Source organism: Coenobita brevimanus, chromosome 108 (assembly GCF_032717465.1).
Source record: "Coenobita brevimanus isolate Jiangsu-jjx chromosome 108, ASM3271746v2, whole genome shotgun sequence".
Lineage (NCBI taxonomy): Eukaryota > Metazoa > Arthropoda > Malacostraca > Decapoda > Coenobitidae > Coenobita > Coenobita brevimanus.
Window position 1 is genome coordinate 8,477,414 of NC_137061.1, and position 22,237 is coordinate 8,499,650.

The window sequence follows — 22,237 nt, forward strand, 5'->3', positions numbered from 1 at the left end:
CTGGGCGGTGTTACTTTCAAAGAACTTGGAAGAGGGAATGTCTTCATATCTTTGAAGAAGCTTAACTGTGTCTGTAATGTCCCCTCTCTTTCTCTCACCTAGCATCTGGAATCCGAATTGCCTGCATCTTTCCTCGTATGCTGGTCCTTCCATTCCTGGAACCAGCCTCGTCTCTCATTGCTATACTCTCTCCAGCGTCTGGATATCCTTAACCAAATATGGTGACCAGCACTGTGCTCCACTGTCAAGGATAGGATGCACCAGTGAGATGCAGAGTGGTACAGGGATTCTCTTCTCAAGGTGGTGAAATTCCTTTTGATGAGTCTGGGTCTTCAAACATATGATGAGGGCTTCATGTCTGTGACTCAGACTTTGCCCTGTAAACCTGTTTTCTAGCCCTACGCTTGGCAACCAAGTACAGTATATACTCTCTCTGTTACCACCCGTCTTCTATTCCTGGAAAAACCTTCTTTTCTCCTTAACTGTAGCTTCTACGCCTTCATCCCACCACCAAGTTTTTATGTCTTGGGGGGGGGGGGCCTCTTGTCCATCCACATGTACTGAATCAGTGACTCTTAAGAGGTTGTTCTTTTGGGCTCTGCACTTTTCATTAACACTTCTGTCAACATCTGTCTGTTTGGCCATCACTCTCCCCATCTCACTATAGAAGGGATCCCTTACTGCTTGTTTTTTTGGCTTCCATATTTTCATCCTAGGTGCATTGGCCTTCATTTTCATCACCTGCTCCTTAACCCCTTAACCGCGGGGCGTCACTTTCGTGACGCTTGGGAGCAAGGGATCATACCGCGGGGCGTCGCTTTTGTGATTCTGTGTTATTTTGAATTCACCCGGGCTTCCAAGTGGGGGCTTGTATCATCTATCAGTACTGCCAATGTCCAACACTAGTCAGCACTCCTAATCTCATCTGTACTCCCATCCATTGTTGACAATTTAGCCATTTCTCCCCGTTCTTGACTCCCCTCCCTACCCCCCATCCATTACCCTATCCTCTTGCCTGCCTGGCCGTGCTACGCTAAGTAAATCTTCCCTGGAATTTTTCACTGATTTCATCCATTGAAATAAGCCCTATGTCCTATTCTTATACCAAATAATATATACAAGAAAGAAATAAGGTAAGTGAGAGCGCCATACACCTGGAATTGGCTAATTATCACCTGACAACACCTCACGTGCACTCGTTCGCTAATTTTCGCTGTTTTTTTCCCCTTGAAATATGCCGTATAATCTATTTTCGTAATAAATATACATGTAAGGAGGGAAGGGAGAAGCCTAAATGATATTTACATTCACCTGGAACTACCTAATTTATTATGTATTGTCTAGATTTCCTGCCAATCATTTCAGTGCTAGACATAGCTGTTTCAAGAGCTAACATTGGTAGCACTGAATATCCCCTAAGTAGGCCTCTACCCCAGCCCTCTGTTATCAGTTTACTCTCATCTTCCGAAGGGGGGGTACGTATGTTTCTTCTTGCTGGCTTCAGGGACTTTTTCATCCCCATGCAAAGGGCCCTGTGACCTTTACCCCCTACTAAACCTCGTGTGGAAAGAGGTAAAGGGCTGACAATTGATAAAAGAGTGACTACGATCTTTCTATTGAGTAAAACAGTGCAAGTGGAATTGTAAATAATTTGTAAACAGCAAGTGAAAGTAATGAATGTAAATATACGTGAACAGTGGAAAATAGTTTTATAAGTTACTTCAAATGACAGTGCCTAACACAGTGTAAATAAAATAGAAATGTAAATAACGTAAATAAAATAGAGAACGTAAATAGAAATTAAATGAGTAGTATTATAAGTATATGAGTATATACCCTAGGAGTAATGAAAGTGAAAGTTTCACTCTAGCATGTCTGAATGCTATGAGTTATGAGAGTGAAGATGAAAGTGACATTCACTCTCAATGCTAGTATACAGGACGAGAAAGTGAATGCTACGTATTTTACTGAAAGAAATTGAATCCCTACAGTGACAATAAACTAATACTACTGAAGGAAACTTATGGATAAAGACTGTAGATATATATAAGTGTTATATAGTAATAGAAATATAAAGTGTGAGGGGTTTTATGAATAATAAATGACAGAGTACCAAGAGCGAACTAGTGCCAGTGCGACGGTCAGACGCGCTCGTAATTTTCATTGCTTTCACAGTTTTTTTTTTTTTGGGAGTATGGATCCCAAACTACTTGAAAATCATAGAGTAGTGTTTATAGTGTTAATATCTGGCTGTGGTAATCATATTACGGGTTGTCGGGAAGTGTAAAGTGGAGACTTCGTTACCCAACTTCAGAGGTCTCCACAAGTCCTACGGTAACTGATGAAGGCTCAACAAACATTCCAGGAGAAAGCTGAAGGTATGTGCCATAAGCATATGTAATTTTAATATTCTAGGACTAATAACTGATTTTTGGCAAATATTTTTTGAGAGTCTGTCAGAGCCCGAATAACCCCGTGGCACACGCAAAACATCGGTAAACATGCCCGCGGTGTAGGGGTTAACCCGCCCCATCCCGACGTTTTTGGACCTTTTTTTTTTTGGCTCAAACATCCGCTTTTGGTGAGAAACATCGAAAATTCATAGAGAAATCGCTCACCTGAGGTTTAAAAGACCTGATTTAGGTACAAGTCCTTCCTTACCTGACTGGGTTTTCTAACAGGCTGGCACCAAAGAACGAGTTCTATGGGAGGGTAACTATTTTATCCACTCATAAACAGTATTTATTTATTTACTTGGTACGAATTTATATGTAGTACAAGAGTATATTGGTTTTCAAACAGTAATATAGGCATTATAAGCATTGTTTCACTCACTAACTCATCACCATTCATGACCTTTTTTTTCCCACATTACCTGATCATCATTTCTTCCTCTAATGCTATGTAAACATTGTCCTCCACATTGTCATTGATTGGGGAATCACTCTGGCCCTGAATGTCTTTATTGGCCAGGTCACTGGTAACAGGTGAATTTCCGAGACAATGGCGTGCAGGGGGGGGGGGATGAGGTTATGCGGTGTAAGGCATTGTTCCTGCTTGGCATCTTGTAGAGGAATAGAGGAAGGTGTCCCGTGTATACATGCCAAAAATCACTCGCGAAAATTGAAAATTGTGCAAATTAGGGACCTTGCAATGTTGCCGCGTTAATTCACGTCGCCGGGACGGCGCGGGTTAAGCACCTTGTCACTTATCAATACAGTGACTTGTGTTGCTGCACACATTCCTTGCCCCCTATAACTTTAACATCCCTCACTAACTTTCTATCAGCCCTCCTGACTATGAAATAGCCTATCTTGCTGCCATTTCCCCCAGACTCATATGTAATCAGACTACTCTCTCTTTTCCTAAAATGTGTGTTGCACACAATTATGTTCATAGTCTCCCTAAACTTGAGTATCCTTTCTCCTTCCTCATTTCATGTACCATTTGCACATCCCCCATGTACTCCTTCATATCCTTGAGCTACTTTACTTAGCTACCTGACCATTTAAGTTCCCCCCCAAGACTACAGTCTCATCATCCCCCATACCACTTCCTACACATATTAAGTCATCCCCAGACTTAAGCCTGCATGTGGAGCATACTCTGATACAAATGCATCCATATTCCCACCGAATGGTATTTTCACTCTTATTCTATCACCTACGCTCATAACATTTATGACATATTCCACCCACTTCTCCCCACCCAACACACCCACACCACCTTATCTGTCAGTCCTACCCTGCCAAAACAACTTACCTATAATAACAATCCCTCCCAGCAGTCTTTCTGGTTGAACCACCCCTATACTGGACTTCTTGCACACATGCCACATCCACCCACCTCCTACTTAATGTCTCAACCACTTCCCCCGCTCTACCCCACAAACTTCCCACATTCCACGATGCTTCTCTGATCCCCCCGAGTGATTTAGTGTCCTCAGGCTTGCTTTGAGTTTCATTCTTTAACTTGGTGATAATCAGTAAAAATGATAAAGGGGAAAGACATGCCACAGGCCTTACCCACTGCACAGTCCCAGTTCCGGGAAATAGATCTGGGACCCCAAGCCCACCACCCTTGACCAGGGGCTGTGGTAGTGGCCTTGGGGCACCCTGCCAGGACAGCTACAGGGACATCCTCCAAGTGTTCCTTGGCACAGTAACTCTTCTGCCATTGCCATTATACTCCCATTGATAGGGTAGCCTCCAGGGGCGCTACTCACAGGTTCGGGCCCCTCTCTATTGGGTGGAAGCGGCAGCCTGGGAACCACAGTGCCCTGTACCCTCTAGCACAGGTTCAAGCCCCATCTCTCCCTGGCCCCAGGATCCGTGCTGGCAGAGCCCTCATCACGCCTCCCCTCACAAGGTATGCTGCTAGGTTGCGGGAGCAAAGTTTTCTGGCCGCATACTCTTGCTGACATCAACCCCTGTGACGTAGTAGGGTACATTGTGTTATATGTAAATCGCGTGTGGTGTAGTGTATGAGATAGTTTGAGGAAGTGTTTGGGAGAATATGCTGGTCTACTCTTCATGTTAGTGTCACACTGAAAAGGTCAGTAAAGGAGGAAAAGGTAGCTAGTGAAACAGGAGCTCCAGCTCTCCCTATCACCAGCATTTCCATTCCTCTCGGATGTGCCACCCTGATCGGCTGGTGCTACATCTTTAAAACGTGTGTCTGTCTATCTGTCTATTGCCAGACGCCACAATCCCGCAAGGGGTGGCCATTTGACTCTGAGTTACCGGTATTTGTTTTATGGGGACAAGTCATTTGATAAAAATTGGTAATCATGTAATGTGCCCAGTCACCATGTAGTGTACTGTACAGTATACTGTACTCTGATAGCCTTAAACAGAAACTTGTTCTCTCTCCATCTTGAAATGCTGAGATGTAACGGGAGATTAAAGCCCCGTTCACACTAGGAGTCATGCAATGCTGTCTGTCTCTGTTGCATGTCATGTTGCCCAGCATGGGTTTTTGTGTTGTGGAGGGTCTGTGCCACGGGCTTCTTGCAAATTTGGCTGAGGGGCATTTCAAGGTGATGGCACGCACCATGATGCCCACAGTAGCTGTCTGGCTTCCCTCTGAAATTACATCGAGACAGCCACTGCTTGCACACATCTCCTTTTTCCTATTCTTTCACTTTTTGGCACAACTTAGTGCCACAGTGCCCCACATCACAGTCACATGAACTGCTGTGATGTTGGTATCCATTCCTCCCCTTTTGCAGCTTAGTGGTAACTGGTACACACTGTTCATTGTACCAGTGTGCACATCACCAGCCTCAGCAACGCTAGTTTCGTGATGTGATGTGCATCAGAGCTCGCTGCATGCTCCATAGTGTGGACGGGGCTTAACAATACACCATGGAGAAGTATGGTACTGTGAAAAAAAGGCATAGCTCTAGTTGCTACTCTTTTATTCTGTCTTTGAGTGGCAGGAAATAGGCTGCAGAAGGACAAAAGTCTTCAAGTGAAGGTGGATGACCTGTAGTACTGTATGTGAAGATGTGTGGTCTCTCCCCCTTCTTAGTTTTTACTTTTGTCAAACAGACATTACCTAGTGTTACTTCTCAATACATTAATAATGCTGACTGACCCATTTTACCCACTCATGACCGTAGACTACATGGTGTGAATATTATTATATTGTACTGTATTAATCTTTTTTTTTTTTTTCTACATCCAAGTAGTATTATTTAGCTTATGTGAAACATTAAGCTAGAAGAGTTAAAACTGTGAAAGTTTCATTAACATCTCCATTTTTCTGGTGTTCTGCAAACCTGAATATGATTGTCTGGTAGTAGCAATAACACACTGAAAAAGGTGTCACTAGATTCAGTGGGGTTATAGTTTGTGTCTTTTTACAGGTCTGGCTTTTGAAGTTGCTGAAGGTGGCTTTCTTGACATTGATATCAAGATAATTGGGCCAGATGGAAAAACGATCCACGAGGGGGAACGGGAATCCAATGGCCGTTACACCTTCCCTGCTGCCATGGATGGTGTGCACACTTACTGCTTCTCCAATAAGATGTCCACCATGACTCCCAAGATTGTCATGTTCTCAATGGATGTGGGTGATGCAGGAAAGCCTGGTGAACACAATGCAGCAAATGCGGAGGAAGGTGAGTGGTGGCTTGGATAATAGCAGTACTGTACTGTACTCCCTAGTTTAGTAGGATATGATGCTGGGTGTGAAGAAGTGCTGTGGAAGGGATGGAGAGCTGTAGTATTGCCTTATTCTGCCACTGAGTTATATAAGCTGCAACAGGACTAAAATCAGGGCCAAGTTAAGGTAAAGCAGTCATAACAAACCTTACAGTCATTTCCCTCTTGTAACATTGACTTGTTTTGGTATGAGGGACAAGAGACAGGAAAATTTCCACTCATCGTTCCTGTTGTTTGTGCAAAACCAAATATTAGTTCAAAATAATTTCCCTCCAAGATTTGTTTTGCACGAATGACAAGGAAAGAATGCTACATCTTCATATCTCTTATTGTTCTTGCAAAGGCGAATTTGAATTACGAGGAGTATTGTAAGTTTTTTTAGATAGTCTGTGTTCTGGTTTTATTTTTGTTGTTTTAATTACCAGTACATTATTATTATTATTATTTTTATTGCGAGTATAAGTGGCTGGGGAATGGCTGGGAGAAAGAGGGAGGTGAGAAGACAGGAAGAAATCAGTAGGATAGAAGTTGTGGAAGCAATGAAGAAAGTTAAATCAGGGAAAGCCCCAGGAATTGGTGGAGTGTGTGGTGAAATGCTGAAGCATGGGGGAGAGATAGTAGTAGAATGGATGTGGAAGATGTGCAAATTGGCCTGGGAGGAAGGTAGAGTCCCGGAGGATTGGAAATCAGGTATAATTATTCCCTTGTACAAAGGAAAAGGGAAAAAAGAAGTGTGTGGTAATCATAGGGGCATTTGTCTTCTTAGTATAATAGGAAAAGTGTATGGTAGGATACTTATTGACAGAGAAAGAACAGAGAAAGTAGTTGGAGAAGAACAGGGAGGCTATAGGAAGGGAAGAGGTTGTGTAGATCATATATTCATTCTTAGATCTTTAGTGGAAAAGTTTCTAGAGAAGGGAAAGAAGTTGTATGCGGCTTTCATGGATTTGGAGAAAGCATATGACAGGGTGGATAGACAAGGATTGTGGAAAGTGTTAAGAATATATGGAGTAGATGGGAAGTTGTTGAATGCTGTGAAGAGTATGTACAATGTTGCGAAGGCTGCAGTGCGTGTTGATGGTGAACTAAGTGAATTTTTCTCTTTGAAAGTTGGGTTGAAACAGGGATGTGTCATGTCTCCATGGTTGTTCAATCTGTACATGGATGGGGTAATAAAAGAGGTACAAGGTAGGGTAGTGGATGTTGGAGTGGCCATGGTGAGCGAGGATAGTGTTTGGAAACTCCCTGTACTGTTGTTTGCAGATGATACTGTGTTGTTGAGTGAAGACGAAGAAGAGCTGCAGGGCTTGGTGGATGAGTTTGGGAGAGTGTGTAAGAAACGGAATCTAAAGGTGAATGTAGGGAAGAGTAAAGTGATGGTCTTTGAGAGAGGTGAAGTCAGTGAATGTACAGCGAGGTTGGATGGTGAGGAATTGGAAAATGTGAGTACGTTTAAGTACTTGGGTTGTGTGATGAGTAAGGATGGAGGTTTGGAGGGTGAAGTGCTTGAAAGGGTACAGCAGAGAAGAAAGGTTGCTGGTTCTTTGAAAGCAGTGATAGGAAACAGGGAAGTGAGTATGGAAGTGAAAAAGTTACTACATGACAGTATTGTGATACCAACTCTAACGGACGGAAGTGAAGCTTGGACGTTGTTGGAAGGACACAAGTCAAGAGTGAGAGCAGTGGAAATCAGTTATTTAAGAGGAGCCTGTGGAGTTACATGGAGAGACAGGCTGATGAATGAGGATATAAAGGAGCATTGTGGTGTGGATGTGGATGTGATAGGAAGCGTTATGAGGAACACACTGAGGTGGTTTGGCCATGTGGAGAGGATGGAGGGTGAAAGACTGACGAAGAGAGTGTATGTGAGTGAGGTGGAGGGGGGAAGAGGGAGGGGGAGGCCGAGGATGAGATGGAAGGATGGGGTGGAGAGGTATATGAGAGAGGGGGGTGTGAGTTGGGAGCAGGGCAGTGAAATGGCGGGGTACAGGGCGACTTGGAGGCGATTTGTTTGTGGCCACCCCAAACGGGATTGAGGCGTCTGGCAATAGATAGATAGATTTATTGTTTAAGAGTAGAATGCAAATAACTCATGTGTCTCGTTAGGACATAAAAACCCTAATCAGACGCCCCTTGACTTAAGGAGACGCAGTAGTGTTTAAAAAAAAAAAAGTGCCAAATTATAACTTCTATAGCTGCCAGAACGCTAGAAACAAAGAATGCTACCTTAGACTGTAAGCTTACAATGCTTAGTCAGCAGAAGTAATTGAGATTTGCAGTATATAAATCAAAATTTAAAAAAAAGGCACAGAATGTATCTCAAATTACTCAGTTCCTGTATTGGCTGCATGTAGGATGCAAACATAAGAATTTAAATGATGCAGGGAAGTGATACACCAATCATTTATCAACTACTTGTGATTATATGCTGAAGCAAAACTAAACTAAAGCTGTACTAAGAGACACATATAAAAAGTAAAAACTTTCTCAGAATTGGCATAGGCCTAGTTGTTCCTTGGCTTAAATTACTTTTGAAAGTAAGAGGTGATTGATACTGTTATGGCAGATGGGAAAATAAAGCCCTTCAAATGATTCTGTTTTTAGGTGCACTTGACATAGTTTTTAATCATGCTCTAGCTGTAGTAACGATCAGATTTCATGCACCTGGAAAGAAGTAAAAGGCTAGTATGATTAAACAGTGAGGGGACTGTGCATTTCACTTATTAGAAGAGTTTATTTACGACGCCGTAAGGAGACACAACCAGGCCACCCTAAGCACACGTGCGTCTCTTTAAGCATTACGCAGTGCGTCTCCATAGGTACTGTTCTACCCCCTTGTTCTCAAGTTGGTAACTCCGTCCATGGTGAAGGAAATCCAACCTTATTTATACCAGACATAGAGGTAGGGTTGGCATTCTACCAGTGAGCTTTATGACCCTCTGGCTCCACCTCAAAAAATTGGGTCTGCATAAGACATCACCTCTTTTTACAGTACCTATGGAGACACACCCTCCCCTCCCTTCAGGCATGCAGGTACAAATCTTCTGGTTGTGCAGTGGTATTCTTCAAGCCATGCACAGTGCACCAGCAACAACAGAAAAGAAGACTGTATTAGTGAGATGTGAGAAAATCGACCTTAAAAAAAGTGAAATTCTTAAGATTTCTGTAAGAAATCTGTTGAAAAAAACACTTTCTTTCACATGACCCCAAAGTTATTCCATTACATAGGAAAATAAGATGATGATACCACATGAGACTCTCAGGCGATAGTTAAAGAATGTTTTGGCACACTACTCATGCATCCATCTATTCATCCCCCGTATGTGAAAGTTTTTTTTGTTCAAGTGTGTCTCCTTCGGGCAAGTGCGTCTCCTGTGGCACATTTACCCTATTTAACATGCAGTCACAAAAGTATTCTTCACCAGGTGATCGATGGTTTGACAGTAAGCACTGTAACTGTTCGCATGGAAGAGAACGATAAAAAAATGGCTGGTCATCATCCTTTCAGGCAGACAAACCCAGGTACTTTACCAAAACGAGAGTTCCAAATTCAGAATGTAATCCAACAGTATCCGACAGGGTTCATTCCTCTAACCTTTACTTTTTAACCTTTTCCTTGCTGCCCTGCCAACCTCTCTTCCTCCAGCAACAGTACCCTGTACTGTCCTATGCTAATAACCTGGCAGTACCTTCACAACACTCCAAAATAAAACAAACAGTGGGAAAGCTCCAGCTGTACCTACTCTTGTAAGAACACTGGTTTAAACAAAGCTAACAACAGCCACACCAACCACATCGGACATTACCCTCTTCACTCTACACTCATGAATCTGAAACATGCAAATTTCCCTTTTTAACCAGCCACTCTCACAGGAGATACACAAACATTCAAGAACATACATTAAGATGCACATGACCACTTCTCAGCATATAAGGAACATCATTGCAAAGGGATTTCATTGACTGGATACTCGAGAATGCTCACTTTTGGACGGCAGAAAGATTCTCTGGAAGCCATAAGGGGTCCTTTTGGGACCTAAATGAGTGTACGATATCTGTTTTTGGCATTCACCACCAGTGGCTTGTTCAGCTCTTATATTTTACATTCCTAACATTAAAAATGGCATACCTCCCTTATAAATGGCTTATTTTACCACAGAACAATACAGTAACCCCTCCAATATCCGGATCAATAGAGCCATAGGCAGGTCCGGATAGTGGTCCTGTCCGGATATTGGGCCCCAGCTTATGGACTAGTACTTACGGACCCTAACTCTGAAAAACACCTATACAACTCCCTCTGGACATGCATAGCACCTATTTAAGACCCAAATCACACCAATAAGGTACATAAAAGACTGAAATAAAAGCAAAAGAACCATAAAATGAGGTTTTAGAGGTGAGTTTATACAATATTAAACATTCTGGGTACTTACAAGTCCCTTGGTCTTGGACTGGTTTGAACCGCCAGTTTGCAGTCCACAGTTAATCCTCTGCACTCTAAATTGTAATTTCTTAACACTGCACAACACTGTAAATTCCTGTGTGTTCTAGTGGCAAGGTATTGCAGTTTATTCACTGTTTATTCACAAAAAACAAGCACCTGTGGCTTGCACTGTTATGAGTATCTGCTCTCCATCGGAGTTAAGCTGTGACTGTTGATGTTGGTGGGGTAACAGAGTTGCCAGATCGCAACAGCCACATTACCAATCTCCTCAACTTTCATTGTCAAATATAACTTTTCATTACCAAATTCGTAAAGCTAGCATATATTCTTCACTAATTATATATACAGGTGGAAATACATGTAATCACTCTCCTTATAACTAACAACATGTTGATTATTTTCACACTATGTAGGGTAGCAGATTAATCAGAGAGAGCAAACAATCCACCATCTCCATCCTGTGTATCCTCATACATGTGAAAAATCCATTTGGTAATGCATTATTCTAATGCATTACCAAACGAATTTTTCATTACCAAATTGGCTCACACTTGGTAATGAAAAATACCAAATGGCAACCTGACAGGGGAGGGGGGAGGGGGAGGAAGGAAGGGGTGAAGGGACCATGGTGTAACAGCTGTTTGGCGCCAGGCGGGAATTTCAAATTATGGGAGGGAAAAAAGTCAGATTTTTTTCGAATTTTTTGCAGTTTTTGGCCCATTTTGGGAATATTGGATCCCAGGAGGATTATGTCCGGTTAGTGGGGATGTTCGGATATTGGGCGTTCGGATATTAGAGGGATTACTGTATACAGTAGAACCCCGGAATTCGTATACAATTTGTTCTTGGAGGCTGTACGAGTTGCAAATTGTTCGAAAACCGAATAATTTATTTTCCATAAGAAACAGTGTATTTTGCATTAATCTGTTCTTTGGTATGGATGAAATGGTAGATTTCGCCATACCATAATGAATGGCAAGATCGGAGACACAGGTTCCACTTTCAAACTTTGCAAAGAGTTCTTTTTTCAGCTCAGTTGTTGTTCTCACTGCTTTTCTTTTAGCTCCAGCTGACTCACAAATCATCTTAGGGCCCATGATTATGTACAGTTTTCTAATGAAAATACATAACTTATCACAAAGTTTAATGGAGCTTGTATGACTGATGTGTAGCTGGCGGAAGACAAAGCAGGACTGGCCACCATGTGGCACCTACGTTGCCGCGTCTCTTAGTGCAAATAGCGGGTTGCCGTATGAAAACTAGAGTGATTTTTGGATGAAAAAGCTGTACGAAAACCAAGTTGTATGAGTAGAGAGGCGTATGAACTCTGGGGTTCCACTGTACATTTGCTGTTAACTGTGGTGTGAGCGATGAAAAGACGCAGGATTTATGGCATGGCTGACAAGTGTAGGGAAAATTTTTGTTATTGTTGTCGTTGTCGCTCTTGCCTGTCAAGGTTGCATCACTTCTGCTAAGGGCGGTGAGAGTGTCTTGGTTGGATGATCGAGTCCTTTCTTTTTAGCATTTTCTTCACTGTTTTAACTAGTTTTCCAAGATCGTTTTTCAGTATTGTAGTTCCTTTGCAGTTTCTTCAGGTTTTATTGTTACCATTAAATCCCTGTAAGCTATGCATTTAAATAATAATTTTTTTTTTTTTATGCAAGGAAGGAACCAAAGGCCATGAGCCTGCAATAACAGTTCCCTCCAAGAGAAAAACAAAATACAAGAGAGAGCCAAATTCAAGATCCGATCATTTCGAGATGCCTGGACACACTGCGTTTGAGAGACTGGAGATCATAGGAAGCAGGAAATACAGACAGAGGGAGACAGTTCCAGAGTTGACCTGTTGCATAAATGAAGGACTGGGAGTAACGGTTAACTCTTGCATTAGAGAGTTGGACAGAAAAGGGATGCAAGTTTGCTGCTAGACGGGTGCTACGCGCCAGTCGTTGAGGTGGAGGAATGCATGCAGACAGTTCAGAGGAACATTGACCATTGAAGTAGTGATAGAAAAGAGATAAATATGCAACAGTGCGGCGAAGAGACAGAGGTTGAAGGGAGTCAGTAAGAGGAGGAGAGTTAATGAGACAAAAAGCCTTTGACTGCACCCTATTGAGAAGAGCTGTTTGTGGGGAGCCTCCCCACACATGAGAGTTGTACTCCACACAGGGGCAGATAAAACCTGTGTATAGAGTCAACAATTTTGCAGAGGTAAAGAAGGAACGGAGTCAGCTTAGCACACCTAATCTCTTGGAAGCAGATTTTACAGGAGATGTAATATGATCTTTCCAAGATAAGTCCCGAGTAAATGAAACCTCAAGCATGTTCAAGGATGATGCAGGATCAAGCTGAATTTTATTAAACATTATTGGGTATACCTGTGGAAGATTCTGTCGGGTTGATAGGTGTAAGAACTGAGTCTTAGATACATTAAAAGCAACCAGATTATTTTTACCCCAGTCAGAGATACGAGCCAAGTCAGACATTAAGTGTGCCATAGCCTCATCCCTTGTTTGTTGAAGTAACTGCTGAGATGGGCATTGCGGGAACTGAATGGAGAGGTGAAGGGTGGAGTTATCAGCGTATGAGTGGATAGGGTTAGATGTACAGCGTAGAGGGTCATTTATGAATAAAAGGAAGAGAGTTGGTGATAGGACAGATCCCTGAGGAACACCACTGTTGATAGATCTAGGAGAAGAACGATGGCCGTCTACAACAGCGGCTATAGAACGACCAGAAAGGAAGCTAGCAATGAAGGCACAGATAGAAGGATAGAAACCGTAGGAAGGCAGTTTGGAAATTAAAGATATATGCCAGACTCAATCGAAAGCCTTTGAGATGCCAAATGCAATGGCAAAGCTTTCGCCAAAGTCCCGAAAGGAGGATGACCAGGAGTCTGAAAGGTAGGTGAGAAGATCGCCAGTGGAGGGTCCCTGACGGAACCCGCACTGACGATCAGAAAGCAGGTTGTGATAGGAGAGATGCCTTAAAATTTTCCTATTAAGATTTGACTCAAAAACTTTTGAAATACAGGATGTTAAAGCAATTGGAGGATAGTTAGAGGGTTGGGAGTGGTCACCCTTCTTTGGGACTGGGTGAATGAGAGCAAACTTCCAGCAAGAAGGAAAGGTACAAGTTGACAGACAAAGGCGAAAGAGTTTACCTAGGCAGGGTGTAAGCACAGAAGCCCAGTTCTTGAGAACAACAGGAGGGACTCCATCAGGCCCATATGCCTTTTTAGTATTGAGGCCAGTGATGGCAGAAAATACAATAGCTGAGGAAATTTTAATGTCAGCCATGAGGAAGTCAGAGGGGGGAAGTGATGGAGGAACAGCATCGGAATCGTCTCAGGTGGAATTGGAGGAGAAAGTCTGAGGAAAGAGATCTGCTTTATCAGTAGAAGAAATAGCTACAGAACCATCAGAGTAGAAAAGAGGAGGGAAGGATGATGAGGTAAAGTTGTTAGAAAGGTTTTTGGCAAGGTGCCCAAAGGAGCAGGAAGAATTCGAGTTGGAGAGTTGAGAGCATTTAGTATGGATAAAATTATTTTTAGCAGAGCGAAGAACAGCCTTAGCATGATTCCGGGCAGAAACGTAAAGATGATGTGATTCAGGGGTGGGTTGGCTCCGGTACCTTTTATAGGCCCCCTTCTTGTTGCGGACAGCATTAGAACAAGCGTGATTAAACCAAGGCTTTCTTGCGTTAGACAAAGGATACGAGAAAGGAATGTATGCTTCCATGCTCGAAAGAATAACCTCCGTAATGCGTAAGGCACACTCAGAAGGCTCCCGGCCATGGAAGCAATAGTCATTCTAGGGAAAATCAAAGAAGTACTGCCTGAGGGCCTCCCAATCCGCAGTTCCAAAGTGCCACAGACGACGTTTCTTTGGAGGGTCCACAAGCTGTACCGGAACGATAGGACAGGTTAAGGTGATAAGGTTGTGATTGGAAGAGCCCAATGGAGAGAAAAGATTAACAGTGTTCTGTATTTTCTTCCTCCGCTCCACACATTTCACAAATTAAGTTATTTTTGAGTTTGTGTGTTAATTATGTTTAATGTCTGTCATTCTATACTTAATCTTAAATACCTCTTTTGCATCCTCAAATTTCAGAGTTTGTATGTACTGTATTCAATATTATGTTTTATCACTCTCTTGTTTTGCTTTTTAATGCCATTTCGTTTTCTGTTGCTTTAGTATTCCTTTCTTTTATTTTCAGTTGTATCCTTCTTTTCCCTTCCTTTATATCACCCTTTATTATATCTATTTCATACATACTCATGAGTTCTGTAACTTCCTTTTCAACATTGCACTCTTTCTCACTATTCATTATTTTCACTTCCAGTCTTTTCTTCTCAGTGATTTAGTTCCATGTAATATTCAGATTTTCTTTGGTTTGCTTTGTGTGTTATTTTAATTGACTGAGTGTTGTGTAGTAATGCACATTTGGGTGATTTTGGAGGCACTTTGAATAATTTTCTCAGAAAGTCTGTGTGAGTATGTTTCATTTCTTTTTTTCTGTTTTTCTGTCAGGGGTTTCCAAACTTCTGCTCCATACAATACAGAAGGTAATACACATGTTTCGTAAAGTTTAAGGCCCAGTTGTATTTTTTGCCTAGCCCCAGGCTCCTGCACTCCTCATGGGGCAACAAAGGATTAGATGATGTTGATGATGATGATGATGTGCTCTTTTTGTTCTTAGTTCTTCTCTGTTCAGTAGGTGTATTACTCTGTTTGTTGCACCTTTTCTTATCCTTTTCATAAATTCAGTATGTTGTCTATTACAATCCATTATAGTTTTCCCTGAGTATATCTGACATTTTGTTCCTTCAAGTGGTTTCCCATTCATCATGACTTCTTGTTCTTTCTTTCGTTTGATCTTGATTAGTTTTTCTTTCGTTAAATTCTACTCCCTTTATATTTCTAAAAACATCTGCTGTATCGACAACTTCCTAAATTTTATTGCTTGTTAATTGCCACTGTTGTCTTGGAATATAAGTGGGTATATTTCTTTACCAGTTATTTTCCATTCTTAGTTATTGGATTTTAACATTCTTGTAAAGGAATCTGTTGTTAGTGCACATATAATTGCTCCCAGCACTGACCCTTGTTTAACCATCTTATCTGCTATTATTTATTTGCATTTTCCCAGAGCTGTAAGTGGCACTAAAGTACAGTTTATGTTCATTTTATAAAGCAGTCTCCAACTTCTACCTTTTATACCCTTCATGCACAATCCCCTCATTAATTCTTGTAGATCAAGTTTGTCAGAACACTTGCTGATGTCAAAAACTACTCCCATGATATCATAATGTTTTTCATCTGTTTTATCCATAACTGTTCTTATTGTGAATAAGCGTTCTCTTGTTGATCTACCTCTCTTTGCTCCACAGGATTATTCTGACATGTCTTCCAATTTTTCTATTTCCTTGTTCAGTAATATTTTTTCAAACGGTTTATATCTAGGCCTATGAGTATATAGGCAAATTCCTCTATAATTACTCAAATCTCTGTTGTCCCCTTCTTCATTGTATATATTTCTAATATACTGGTATGCCTTTTTCCAGTCTTCAGGGATGTTTTCTGTAATATGCACAATTTTCATCATTCCTATCCCTGATTTAATCATGCTTCTCCCTCCATTTTTTACAGCTTCATTACTAATTGCATCTGGGCCTCATGCTTTTTGCATTTTTTATTTATAGTGCTTATGTCCTCATCACTTAGTTTTTTTCATTTTTGTTGGTGGTCCCAGCATTCTCTTAGTAGATCACCTCTCTCCACTCTGTATTCATTATACATTGGATTTCCCTCCCTTCTTATATATATATCAGAGTAATGTTCTGTTACCAATTCATTTATTTTCTCAGGTTTTCTTATTTCCTGTTTATCATAGCCATTCAACATTCAACACCAATGCGGATTTTTGCTTAGTTTCTGTCTTTTTTTAAAATTTCCGCAGTATCTCATTGTTATTTCTCTTGTCACCAAGCTTTTCTGTGATCTCATTTAGTTTTACCTCATTACTTTCCTCTACTTTCCTATTCATTTCTCTGTTGCCTTTCGTTCTGCAGTTAACTTCATTCATAATTTATCATTCTTTGTTTTGTTAATCTCCATAGTTCTCTTTCTGCTTTCACCAACACCTTTACCTACATATCAGTCCCAGTTCTTTGATTTCCAGCTACTTGTATTTTTCCAAATTTTTGTTAAGTATGTGTGTGGATGAGCGAATGAGAAGACAAGTGTTGGATGCAAGAGTGTGGAGAGGGTGGGGGAATGGAGTCTCAGACCACCACTTGGCCAGTAAAGCAGCAAAGAAAATAGTTGAGGAGACAAAGGGGAAGACAGGAGGAAACAGCTCCTGTGAGAAGAGTGGAGAATTTGCAAGATAATGAGAAAATGGCAGAGTATAAGAGCATAGTGGAAGGAAGATTGGGAAGGTATGAGCTAGAGCAGATGGAAAGGGTGGAAGACATATGTAAGATATTCACGGAAGAGATAGGCGCAGCGTGTGAGGTGGTTTGTGGAGTGAGGAGGAGATGCAAGGGTGTGCAAGGGAGAGCTTGGTGGAATGATGAGGTGGAATGAGCTGTCGAACAAAAGAAGAAGGCATATAGTGAATGGTTAGCGAGTAGAGGTAGGGGAGAAGATGAGAGAGGGAAGAGAGAGGTATATGTGAGCAGGAGAAGGGAGGTGAAGAGACTGGTGAAGAGAGTAAGAAGAAAGTGGATGAAGAGTTTGGGAGGAATCTGAGTGTGAAATGGAGGGAGAGTAAGAAATTGTTTTGGAAGGAGGTAAAGAAAGGAAGGCAGTGTGAAAGGGAAATAGTAGGGGAATGAAAGATAGGAATAATAGATTGTTGGTGGAGAAAGAGAGAGAAATTGAGGAGATGGAAGGAGCACTTTGAGGATTTGTTGAATTTAGAGTATGAGAGCAGTGCGAGTATAAGTGGTTGGGGAATGGCTGGGAGAAGAAGAGATGAGAGGAGGGAGGAAGAGATCAGTAGGATGGAAGTAATGGAAGCAATGAAGAAGATCAAGTTGGGAAAGGCCCCAGGAATTGATGGAGTGTGTGGTGAAATGCTGAGGTATGGGGGTGAGATTGTTGTGGAGTGGATATGGAAGTTCTGTAGATTGGCTTGGGAAGAGGGAAGGGTTTCAGAGGACTGGAAATCAGGTATAATTGTTCCTTTTTACAAAGGAAAAGGGGAGAGAGAAGTATGTGGTAACCATAGGGGTATTTGCCTTCTTAGTGTGACTGGTAAAATATATGGTAGAATACTCATTGATAGGGTTAGGCATATGACAGGAGTTAGTTGGAGAAGAACAAGGGGGATTTAGGAAGGGAAAAGGGTGTGTAGATCAGATATTTGTTCTAAGATGTTTGGTGGAGAAGTATCTAGAGAAGGGAAAGAAAGTGTATGCTGCCTTCATGGACTTGGAGAAAGCTTCTGACAGAATAGATAGGCAAGGTATGTGGAAGGTATTAAGAATATATGGAGTGGAGGGGAAATTGTTGAATGCTGTGAAGAGTATGTACGAAGGAGCTAGGGCTGCGATGTGAGTGTATGGTGAGCTGAGTGAGTTCTTTGATCTCAGTGTGGGACTGAAACAGGGTTGTGTGATGTCTCCATGGCTGTTTAATATATACATGGATGGGGTTGTAAAGGAGGTGCAAGGTAGGGCATGGATGTGGGGGTGGCTTTAATGAATGAGGGTGAGATTTGGAAGATTCCGGTGTTGCTGTTTGCGGATGATACAGTATTGTTGAGTGAAGATGAATGGGAGTTGCAAGGTTTGGTAAATGAATCTGGGACAGTGTGTAGGAGGGGGAAGCTGAAAGTTAATATAAACAAGAGTAAAGTTATGGTGTTTGAGAGGAATGAAGTCACAGAATGTACAGTGAGGTTGGATGGTGAGAATATGAAGAATGTGAGTGCATTCAAGCACTTGGATAGTGTGATGAGTAAGGATAGAACTCTGGGGGATGAAGTGCATGAAAGGGTACAGCAGGGAAGGAAGGTTGTTGGTTCACTGGAAGCAGTGATGAGAAATAGGGAGGTGAGTATGGAAGTTAAGAAGTCACTGCATGATAGTATTGTGATCCCTACCCTGACGTATGGAAGCGAGGCATGGACCTTGGAAGTGGGGAACAAGCCTTGAGTGAGAGCGGTGGAAATGAGTTACTTGAGAGGAGCATGTGGAATGACATGGAGGGACAGGTTGATGAATGAAGAAGTGAAGGAACGCTGTGGGGAGGATGTGGATGTGGTTGAGAAGATTAGGAGATATACACTTAGGGGGTTTGGACATGTGAAGAGAATTAAGAATGAAAGTCCGACTAAGAGGGTGTATATAGGTGAGGTGGAGGGAGGGAGAGGGAGGGTTAGACCGAGGATGAGGTGGAGGGATGGAGTTGAGAATTATATGAGGGAGGGGGGAGTGTGAGTTGGGGGAAGGGTAGTCAAATGGTGGGTGACAGAGTGACTTGGAGGCGTTTTGTCTGTGGCCACCCTTTGTGAGATTTCATTACTTTTAGTTTTGCATTCTTCGCATTCTGTTAGTGATTACCAGTCTGTTCTGTACACCACATCATGTCCAGTTCCTCAGTACAATCAGTTACTTCTTTGAATGCTTTCCACTCTCCTCCTTTATTAAAGTTTCAATTTATTGTATCCTCCCTTGATTGTTTAGAGTTTTTTTTTATGATATTTACGGTAGAGAGAATGACCAAAACAAGAAAATTGAAGGGTAGACAATTTTATTTTACCATTTCGAATTATTAATGTTATTATTTTCAATACATGGTGTGTCAAGGCAAGCGCTGTACCGATAAAAATATTACAGTTTTTTTTATATTTATTATTTACCAGTATGAGCCTCAGAATAAAGATTTGGATATTAAATTCTCTAAATTGGTGCTATCATACCCAGTAGAGTGTCCTTCGAATCAGCTGTATCAGAGTGCTTGGTTTTGTGCATATATTTGAGGATTTCACACGATGCCTGGACCTACAAAATCAGCGAGGCACCTTGTTGAGGCTTGTTTAGCTAGTGCTGAAGCTCGTAAGAGGAAACAAGATGATGCAGCCCTTGGATCTAGGACGAGTACTTTAGAACCCCAAGTTGGGCCTAAATCCTCACTGCATGCATTACCTCAAGACTCCCAACCAACTCTAGGAACAATGAAAAACATCCTAAAAGTGAGAGAAAAGGCATTGGAAAGCTATTTTGCTTTGAAAGAAGTGGGCGGTGGTGAGGGTGAGCATGATGATATTGTGAAGGAATCTTGCCTTTATTCTCTTTTTGAGAGTGATGTTGGGGTGTGCAATGACTGCAGTGGTGTCTTGGAACTTTCTTTGCACACACATTCTGCAGATACAGATTTTATAGTTACATGCATACAGTGTAAACGAATACACTATTCTGATAAGTGTGAACAGTCGAGCCGTGTTTTCGTCACGTTAAAAGTCAAGATATTTTGACTAATCTTGATATCGCTTATTGACTCTCGTACTGATACCCGTTTTCGCGAGCACCAAAATTAAAAACTTTATTGAATTCTGAGCATGACTAGTCAAGATTAGTCAAGGTTCCTTCCGAAGTATTTTGACTGATAGTGATTTTCCATTTTGCAAACAAACCCAGCGCTTCCGAAGTAGAGCCAAACTTGATAGAGGAGAAAAAGGAGCTTGTGGCCTATTGAGACATAAAAGCTTTCCCTTAAAAGTTTATTTGACGTGGAGAATCCAAATTTGCCGTCAGCTGACACCTGTGGTGGTGCCGTCTAGCAGCAACTTTAGTAAAAGTTCTTCATTTAGGCCCATCGAGTTATTAAAGTGGCCCCATATAATGTTATTTGATATGGCTGGTTACTTTTTAAGGCAAACTGGAACAAGAGCCTCACAGCAGGTGCCAGAGCAATTCTACTCTGGTTTTTCCCCAATGCTACCACAATGTGGGGGTCTTCAGGATTTTGACACTTTTACGTTGTGTCCAGCAACAGTGGTACAGCTGCCCTTTCATCTGACGCCAAAATATCAAGCAAAAGCCTCGCCTGGTCGGTCACTTGATGAATAATATCATGTAATTCCTCTACTCACAGAAAATCTCCCAAGGCAGCCATATGGCGCATGAACGAATGTTTATAGTTGGCTCTGAGGTAAAGGCAATACTGTACAATCTTGCCGACCCGTTTTTGCAACACTCACTTGAAACTCAGTAAAAGTCAAAATGGATATCAAGATGATCTTGACATGAAAATGTCGAGAAAATGCGACTTTGCGTGACATATAGTTGCTGTTCCTCCATTACTTCCCCCCTCTGACTTCCTCATGGCCGACATTAAAATGTCTTCAGCTGATGTATTTTCTGCCATCACTGGCCTCAATATTAACAAGGGATATGGGCCTGATGGAGTCCCTCCTGTTGTTCTCAAGAACTGGGCTTCTGTGCGTACATCCTGCCTAGGCAAACTCTTTCGCCTTTGTCTGTCAACTTGTAGTGTACCTTTCCTTCTTTCTGGAAGTGTGCTTTCATTAAGCCAGTCCCAAAGAAGGGTGACCACTCCCAACCCTCTAACTATTGTCCAATTACTTTAACATCCTGTATCTGAAAAGTTTTCGAGTCGGTTCTTAATGGAAAAATTTTAAAGCATCTTTCCTATCACAACCTTCTTTCTGATCGTCAGTATGGGTTCCGTCATGGACGCTCCACTGGCGATCTTCTCACATACCTTTCAGACTCCTGGTCATCCTCCTTTCGGGACTTTGGTGAAAGCTTTGCCATTGCACTTGACATATCAAAGGCTTTCGATCGAGTCTGGCATAAATCTTTAATTTCCAAACTGCCCTCTTATGGTTTCTATCCTTCTGTCTGTGCCTTCATCGCTAGCGTCCTTTCTGGTTGTTCTATATCTGCTGTTGTAGACGGCCATCGTTCTTCTCTTAGATCTATTAACAGTGATGTTCCTCAGGGCTCTGTCCTATCACCAACTTTCTTCCTTTTATTCATCAATGACCTTCTAAGCTGTACATCTAACCCTGTCCACTCATATGCTGATGACTCCACCCTTCACCTTTCCATTCGGTTCCCACAACGTCCATCACAACAGTTACTTCAACAAACAAGGGATGAGGCTATGTCACACCTAATGTCTGACTTGGCTCGTATCTCTGACTGGGGTAAAAATAATCTGGTTGTTTTTAATGCATCTAAGACTCAGTTCTTACACCTGTCAACCCGACAAAATCTTCCACAGGTATACCCACTAATGTTTAATAATATCCAGCTTAATCCTGCATCATCCTTGAACATGCTTGAGGTTTCATTTACTCGGGACTTATCTTGGAAAGATCATATTACATCTCTTGTAAAATGTGCTTCCAAGAGATTGGGTGTGCTAAGCCGACTCCGTTCCTTCTTTACCCCTGCATAATTGTTGACTCTATACAGGGGTCCGCCCCTCTGTGGAGTACAACTCTCATGTGTGGGGAGGCTCCCCACATACAGCTCTTCTCAATAGGGTGGAGTCAAAGGCTTTTCGTCTCATTAACTCTCCTCCTCTTACTGACTCCCTTCAACCTCTTCCTCTTCGCCGCACTGTTGCATCTTTATCTCTTT

At 41.9% G+C, this 22,237-nt stretch overlaps 1 protein-coding gene across 1 annotated transcript in view; it reads left to right on the forward strand.

Annotated features, from left to right (window-relative positions):
* Nucleotides 1–22,237, forward strand: part of CHOp24 (transmembrane p24 trafficking protein CHOp24) — a 40,765-nt gene that overhangs the window by 1,468 nt on the left and 17,060 nt on the right. The window contains exon 2 of the mRNA XM_080285823.1: nt 5,870–6,124. Within this exon, the coding sequence (XP_080141949.1) occupies nt 5,870–6,124 (255 nt within the window). The remainder of the gene's footprint in view (nt 1–5,869; nt 6,125–22,237) is intronic.